The 8,573-nt window shown below is 29.1% G+C and overlaps 1 protein-coding gene across 1 annotated transcript in view; it reads right to left on the minus strand.

The window, feature by feature from the left end:
* Positions 1-7,621: 7,621 nt before the first annotated feature.
* The window catches only part of LOC106297625, a 6,336-nt gene continuing 5,384 nt past the window's right edge, over positions 7,622-8,573 (minus strand). Inside the window, exon 2 of the mRNA XM_013733829.1 lies at positions 7,622-8,062. Within this exon, the coding sequence (XP_013589283.1) occupies positions 7,622-8,062 (441 nt within the window). The remainder of the gene's footprint in view (positions 8,063-8,573) is intronic.

Consider the following 8,573-nt stretch of genomic DNA (forward strand, 5'->3'; position numbering starts at 1 on the left):
ATAATATTATAGAGATGTTTTATGGATCTACAACTTTAAGTAATGTTAAGCGTGAATCCATAACCATGTATATCTTAAAGAAATGTTTTTTTTTTTTAGAAAATTATCTTAAAGAAATGTTAAGACGTAAATAGCCTATGAATGATTTTATTTCATCATGGGAAAATTTAATTTTCTTCTGTTGGAACTCGGGAAAATTTAGTTTAAAATATGAACCTTAATCGGATATAACACAAATAGATTTTGACGTTTAGATCAAAATGAGTACATATATGTAAAAAAAAATATTTAGCTGTCAGTTTTGGACGTTGTCACATTGAAACCTCAACATAATACATGCAAACACCTTTGTTTACTTAAAACAAACCATTAGGTAAGTTTCATAGCATATATATTCTCATAGAAAAGCCCTTTTTCAAAAAAAAAAATATATATGTTCTCATAGAAAAGCGATTACATTAAGAAATTACATACTTATGCGTATACATTATACAGCAATATGAGAGATATCATAAACAGGATTGGGTAAAGACTGTCACCTATATTTGGCATACAACTGTATGCTTTAAAGTAGCATAATTTTTAAAAATGTTTATCTTATTCTACCTAAGAAATACATACATTTGTATAAAGATATTACTAACTTTTAGCTAATTAAAGCTTTTTGGTATTCGGTGGAGATGTGGCATCTTTACAAAAATATAAGCATATATTTTAGTCATGCTCCATGGATTATATCTTAGATTAAATGATCATTTTTATTTTCTATTTGTAGGATAAACACAATAACCCCCAATATTTGAGAAATATTATTTTCACAAAATAACTAAAATTTGTTAATTGCAATGGAAAAAATACACGAAGTTAAATTGTAGATCATGCATATGATGATGGAACTCGTCATTTGTCGGTCCTAATGTACGATCTTGCCCCTTTAAAGAATGCCGTAACTGAGGGTATCTCAGTCATTAAATTGCATTTTTCCTACCATGAAGAAGACATATCTAGTAACTTGTTGCAGGGGGAGAGATCAAGACCCGAGGTGATGTTGTCGTTGAACACTTGGATCTTTTTATATCTCTTTCTTGATACTTTACAGCCCATCTTAGGGTATAATGTCAAAACCCTAATTATTTAAACACTAAGTGAAGAGATATATTCTTTTACACGAGTAAATAGATAATATATCTTTTTGAATATTTCGTATCAATTTTTTTTTTTGGTAATCATGTTAAATATTTCGTATCACCTTCTTAGTTTCTTCCTATCTGATATTATGGATCAAGATCTCTGAACTAGAAATTGCATTGTTACTTGTAATAGCTTATAAACTATTTGCAAGTCAACTTCACTTGAGCGCAAGCTAAAATAGATAATAATTTAGACGAAAGAGAAAGAAACAAATATGTTTGATGAATGAACAAGTAAAACCTTATCTTGAATACTGTTATTGCTTCTAGTAGTGAAACTCTTTCAGTACATACCAACTCATTACAACGAATAGGATTAAATCTTCATAGATTTGGCTCGAAGATGTTCAGGGAGGTCACGACTGAATCTGCAAAACAACCCCATAAAAACTCATATCAATGTTGAACTTGATCTTGACTCGCACACATAAATTCGGTGCTTGTAAATATAATGAGATGTAGAAATATTGGAAAACAAAGAAAAGGAGCTCCCTTCAGTCCAAGCATAGAGAAGTGAAGATTCAATTTGTCTCTAGAATCATTCATTCATTTACCATATGGGAAACATATTCTTTCATTTGGTATGTGGATGAATGAGTCGAGAGTCAGTTAAATCTCACATATTACTCCATGAGTGGACCAAAGAAAGCTCTCTTCCTCCACCAACCCATCATCCCTAAGCCCATTAATTTCTCTATAACTAACTATATACAAATATATAAGCATATGGAAATATCTAATTAAGCATATGTAAAGAATTTGAATACTATATAGCATAAAACCAAAATATCTATTTCGATAGCCCATGTTTTCATTCTTGAAGCAAGGATCTTCCTCTGTGTAGGCTAGAGCCAACTTAAATCTTCAAACTAAACCCTAGATGACTATAGATTGCTTTGAGGCACCATATATAAGAAATAGTTTATGTGACAAAAGAAAGAATAGAAGAGAGATGAGAAAAGAAGAGATGCATGAAGAGAATGAAGGATTAATGGCTTTATATAGAAAATAAGGTAACATAAACCGGCGAATCCGACAATGTTTTGTTTATTTTATTTTATTGAATAAGTGGGTGGTTAATAATGTTTCCACGTTTTCGTTTGAAATTTTTTTTTCATTTATAAAGGAAATCTCTTTATAAAGATGTTGGGGACAAATTTGTTCACTTCAATCTTTTTTGAATTTCATACATAGTTTATCAATTCGATCATATCAGTGAGTTTAGTGTATAGTGATAAATTTATGGATTTATAAACTAAAATCAATTGACAACTAATAGTTTAATTCATTTAAAAATGAGACGTTAACATATGAAACACAAGAACTATTTTTTTTTTACTACCAATCGAATTTAAAACGATCGAACAGATCGATCTTCACAAATGTATATCAGCTTTTTTAACGCTGACACAAACCAGTAAAACTAGTTTACTACTTTTGAGTGTTTACGAAGTTAAGAAGTGAATTTTTACTATTAGATCTTTTCTTTAAGAAGTGAATGTTTATGTTATTATCAATAATTATTTGTACAAAGAATTCATTTTATATAGTGCATACCAAAATTTCAAATATACTTGGTGTAATGAAAATTTTGCACCAATTGAGAGGACAAAAGAAGCATCAAGTGATTTAAAATAACCAAATGAATACTCCTTCTTATGCTGCATTATATAAAAAATTTCTTCTTTTCTGTTTATCAAGTAATATATCGAAATTTGCTTTTTGTGTTCATAATAATTGTCTGCTTTACACTCGAGCGGCCGCGCCTTGTTCCCGGTAAACTGGCTTTTTATTGTATAAACTTACTTTTTGATATTATAAGTACATAAGAATATTTTGACCAAAAAATGTACATAAGAATATAGCTTTTCAATTGAATAAAAATAGGAATCTTAATTTTGTCTACAATGAACCTATTAGTACACGTAGATATTCTACCTGTTGCTTCTATGTCCGCGTAGAATTCAAATACACATCCTCTGCTTACTTGAGAAAGAAGTACTGAAGCTGTTATTTCTCGAGATCTAGCTCATGTTGAGAAGAAACATAAATATTTAACAGCAAAATTATCAAATCTATAGATCTTATAGATGGAAACTTAATAATCAAAGAATAAAAATAATTTGACCAAAATAGTCTTGTAGAAGATTTAAATGTGTACTTGCATTGCTTCTTATGGAGTTCTAAGATTCAAGATAAGCACCTACAAAATCTGTGTCACCATAGGCTTTCTTTCATAGCCTTTTCTCCATTTATTAGGCTCATGTATAAATACGTACACCAGCAATATATATATATCGATGCATATAATATTTATGTATATTATGCAAAGAGAAAAGAGAAAATCGATGACATAAAGTATCATTATGTGATGACCAACTTGCTAAGATGCATCTTTATCTTAATTATTATAGAAATATTTTAGTATTTAAATTTGTACTTTGATGTTCCAAATTGAGTAGTTGTTTGTCTAGAACATGCAGCTTTGTAAACATTTAAAGTTTACTTAAAGTTTTTTGAATTAGTTAAGGTTAACGTTTACTTTCCAGAAAATAAACATTCTTAACCTGATTATCTTGAATAAAATTGAAAATTAAGCAAATATAAAATCTTTTGTTGTAAAGCAGATGTTTGACACGTTATACACTTCAATCAGTGACTTGGGTCTTTGGCGATTTCGGTCTTTAAAAAGAAGTTGAACCTTACATCCATATTTTTCAAGTCTACATTTGAAAAGGCCTGATTTACACCTATTAAAATATATAGGTGAGACTATTGGTCTAAACTCGAAATTTTATATTTAACCAAACAAAAGATAGCTACTATTTTTTTCTTTCTAATATTATAATAACGTTCCTCACAAATACCTACGTATTTTGTCAAAACATATATTATATATGTTTTTTGACAAATTATATACCAATATATGCTTTTGTCAAAACATATATATACCTATATATCACAAAACCTTACCGAAAAAGTTGTTACATAGGATGGCGTTTAAAAATTAATAGCATAAACTTAAAATATGTATACAAGAAATATAATGTTTATCTTGTCTAGACATGTCAATTAGGACCGAAACCTGCGGCTTGAACCCGCTCAATTTTAAAAATTACTAGGTTTGGGTTTAGTTTTACAAGCCAAAAAAAAAAATTAGACTTTTTGGGCTAAGCTCATTTGTGCTTTGGATATTTCGGACCTAAGCCCATTTGGGCTAGGTCGGGCCCAAAAACCCGAAATTTTATACTTTAGCTTAAGTATTATCGTTCATGCAGTCAAAAACATTATTAGTATTGACATATTATTTTAATATTTTTATCTAAACTCTAATAAAACAAATATAAAAGTTGTTAATGCATTTTATTGTTTAATCATAACAAGTGTCACATTTTAAATTTTGCAAATGTACCTCTTCTTTCATATACAATATGTTTTTTTTTTCAAAATACAAAGTATGAAACGTTTGACCATGTTTATTATAAATTTTGTTCTCTTATATATTTAGTTTTAATTTATATTTGATTATTTAAATCTTATTAAATTTGGTTTGTTTATAATATGTTTTTAACACATATGAAAAAGAAAATAAAGAAAAAAAAGTCTAAATTCACTTTATATTTTAAAACTAAAAAATGAAACTGTTTTTAATGAAAATTCATATGTATTAAAATAATGGAAATGACAATAAAAAATTACTATTCGAAAAGCCTTATAGCCTCTATAAGGGCCGGACCGGACTTTGAATGATAGGCTCAAAATATTTCCGGGCCGGATCGGGATAGGCTCAAATATTTACGGGCTTAGTGGATTTGAAGCGGGCCGGACCGGACAAAGCCAAATTGACACCCAAATTGACACCCCTATGTGACTGTTAATTAATTTTGTTAACTTTATAGAAAGTAGAAAAGAGAAAAACGAATTTGTATTATATATAATTTAAATGACAATTTGTGTAAACAAGTACAAAAACATTGAATCGTGTCCCGTAAAGTGTAAATACCGAAGGTGGTAACATGGTTATCATCATCTAATGGTGTCTCCAATAAAAAAATTTGAAATACAGTATGGATATATAAATACAAAATTACACAAGAACATACTTTGTTGATTAATTTCTGTCCATTGGATCTAATTATATCAATGGTAGATGACCAACAAAGATGTGATCCATGCCTATTTTAACTAACTAAAAACAATATTATACTACTGTCTATGTTTTCAAACAAAACAATAGTTTATTTTTGTCCAAGCAATATAAAATATTAAATCTCATTTTATAAATAATTTATCAATTTTCTTTTAAATTATTTAAATAATTTATAAAAAAATAAGTATAACTTAATTTTACAGGTTTAGATACTGCAAAATAATTTCAATTAGTATCAAATCAATTAAAGTAAAGCATTATTTTATTTATATTCTCATTAAAAATTACATTCATTTAAATTTAAATAAAATTTCATATTAAATAAAATATTTTATATTAAAGAAAATATTTCACATAAATAAAATATTCCATGTAAATAAATTGACATCAAATAATTTTTATAGTAAAAATATATCAAAATATATCATAAAATTAATCAAATAAATTATAGGTATTTATTAAAAATCATAACAAAAAGAGTTGAAATAACTAAAAGTTAAATTAAATAATATATTATATATATTATTATCTGAATAAATATTGATAATAACTATATTGTACAATAAATATAAGAAAATTTAGTTATGAAAATGTTCAACATATATCTCTCTTATGAAAACAGAAACATTTAGTTGGTCCCAGATTTCTTCTTTGTAATATTTAAAATAAATACACCTTTCTATTATAAAGTAATTATGAAAACAATATTATATTACTATACATGTTTCCAAACAACAAAATAATTAATATTGTGTCAAAACAATATAAAACATTAAGTCTCATTTTTAATAATTTATTAAGTTTCTTTCAAATTATTTGATAAATCAGTTAATTGACCAATAAGTATAAGTTAACTTTAAAGGTTTGGATATTAAAACTACTTTCAGTCAATATAAAATTAATTAATATAATGGATTTAAGATATTATGCAGATAAAATCTCTCTTAACATTAAACAACATCCAACTAATTAAAAAATATTCAACTAATTTATATAATTTTAATCGATTTGAGATAAAATATGCGTTGTGGGTCATTGTCTAGTTTACAGTTAAAATACAATTTACAATTAATTTTTCGCATTTATTTTCTCAGTATTAGCTTGTGGTTTAAGTTTATATAATAGTTAACGACAAAAAAATTTATTTAATAGTTAAATATTTTTTAACTTTAGATTTAAATTTATAAAATAACTCTTTTATTTGTATGAGGACAAAAAAATATTTTATTTGTATAAGAGTTGAATATTTTATATATTATTGATTAATATTAAGATTCTATTTACAAAATTCAACGTAAAAAGCAGACATAAAGAAACTAAATGACAAAGGAGTAAAAGACAATGAGCTTACTTTGTATAATAGTGACGGATTGCCGAGCACAAATTAGTTGCATTCAAAAGTGCTACTAACGTTGTCTTTGCAACCAACTGAGCTTAAATGTTCTAATAACGTTGATAAAAGACATGTGACACAAAGATGAAAGCAACTTTAAAACTTTATTAAGATAGAAGTTCACCATTATTGAAATGAAAAACAAAATAAAGATCACCATTATCCAAGTGAAAACCAAACAGAAAGCACATATATCAATGAAATAAAAATAAACTCTTTGAAACTTCAATCTCCAGCCTTCAACCTTCAGAATCCAAACTTCAATCATCAAAATTGTGAGCTTCAAACTCTGATAAAAAAGCAAACGGAAATTCAGTTAAATGACCAATATACAAAGCAAACGAATACAGAAGAAAGGCAAATGAATTCATATCTTTCTCAAGCTTATCAAGCTTTTCAACATCAGCTAGGATTTGCTCCTTTGTGATGATGGTTTCCTTAAGCTTGAAGTCAGCATGAAGCCATTGCTCACTACACATAAATACTTCTATAATGTAGTGAGTTAAGCAGCTTCCATAAGGTTCTAATATCTTGCCACTTGTGCTGAAAGCACTTTCTGATGCCACTGATGAAACCTGCTTAGCCATGAGATCTATCGCCACTTCTGCAAGGACCGGATACTTCAGTTTATGCACATTCCACCACGACAGAACGTCAAACTCCATTCCCAGTAAGAGCTTTAGATTCTCAACCGATTCCTTCTACTAAACCAAGCTCATCCCTAGTATTTTCACCTTTTTCAGCAACAAGTTACACATCATCCATCCTTTCATAGCCGAAATCCTCAACCACCAGTTCCATTCTTTCCATTGCTTGTTCCTGGGACTCTGGACCAGGGACACCAGAGGCTTCAGTTGGTTGCGATGCTTGTCCAGAAGATCCTTTGAATCACATAATGTACTCCTTAAACATGGATGTGAGAAGTTCAGTCACCGATTTTGCCATTTCCTTAGCCTCCAAGCTATCTTTCCCACACAGCTTCTCAAAACAGAGCTTTGCGAAATGCATCTTCTTTGTACGGTCAAAGATGGTCGCTAAGATCAACATCTTGTTGACACCCATGATACCATCCCAATACTTTAAAAACTTCTTCAACATTTCTGATGCCTTCAACTTCAACTCAGAGTCTAAGCTACTAGCTAAACCAGTCAGATTTCTCTCAATTGTCACTATCTCACCATAGCATTTGAATGCAATGACCTTAGATGAGGCAGAGACAACCCAGGTGCTGTTGTAAAATATGACTAAAAACCAAGTAAGCTTTTCAACAGCATTCCAGTCCCAAGAAGCAGGTGGTCCACACCGCTTAGTAATACCACTCAAATTACCCTAAAGAGTGAATTACTCTCTTAAATAAGAGGTTCAGTTGCAGTACTTAGGGATCGAATCCACAAGGAGCTAGGGAACCTATTAAATCTAGTCAGGTTATTAATTCTAGGTGTTTGTTGTTTTATGGTTTAAAAGTAAATAGCAATCTTAATTGAGCAAGTCTATTGCTCGACTAACAAGATGATTGGGGGTGTAACTTTATTGGAAGATATTAGATGCAGGGTTTCTATTCAGGTGTTAGAGATTATAATCCTATAGATGCCTAACAAATGCATGCATGATATATTAGAGCTCAACTCCTTAATCACAGTGATCAGCGATGACAATGTTTCACTGGTTAACTAACTAGATCTTGGATCTCAACTGTCGTCTTTTGATCACAAGAAAGTGTCGATCGATGATCCTATATGGATATCGATCGATACACCTTTCGCAATATCGATCGATTGTCAGAAGACAATATCGATAGATAGCTTCTAGCTAAGCCCTAGGCGCGGGTTGATAATGCTCA

The sequence above is a fragment of the Brassica oleracea genome, chromosome C6 (genome assembly GCF_000695525.1).
Source record: "Brassica oleracea var. oleracea cultivar TO1000 chromosome C6, BOL, whole genome shotgun sequence".
In the NCBI taxonomy this organism is placed as follows: Eukaryota; Viridiplantae; Streptophyta; class Magnoliopsida; order Brassicales; family Brassicaceae; genus Brassica; species Brassica oleracea.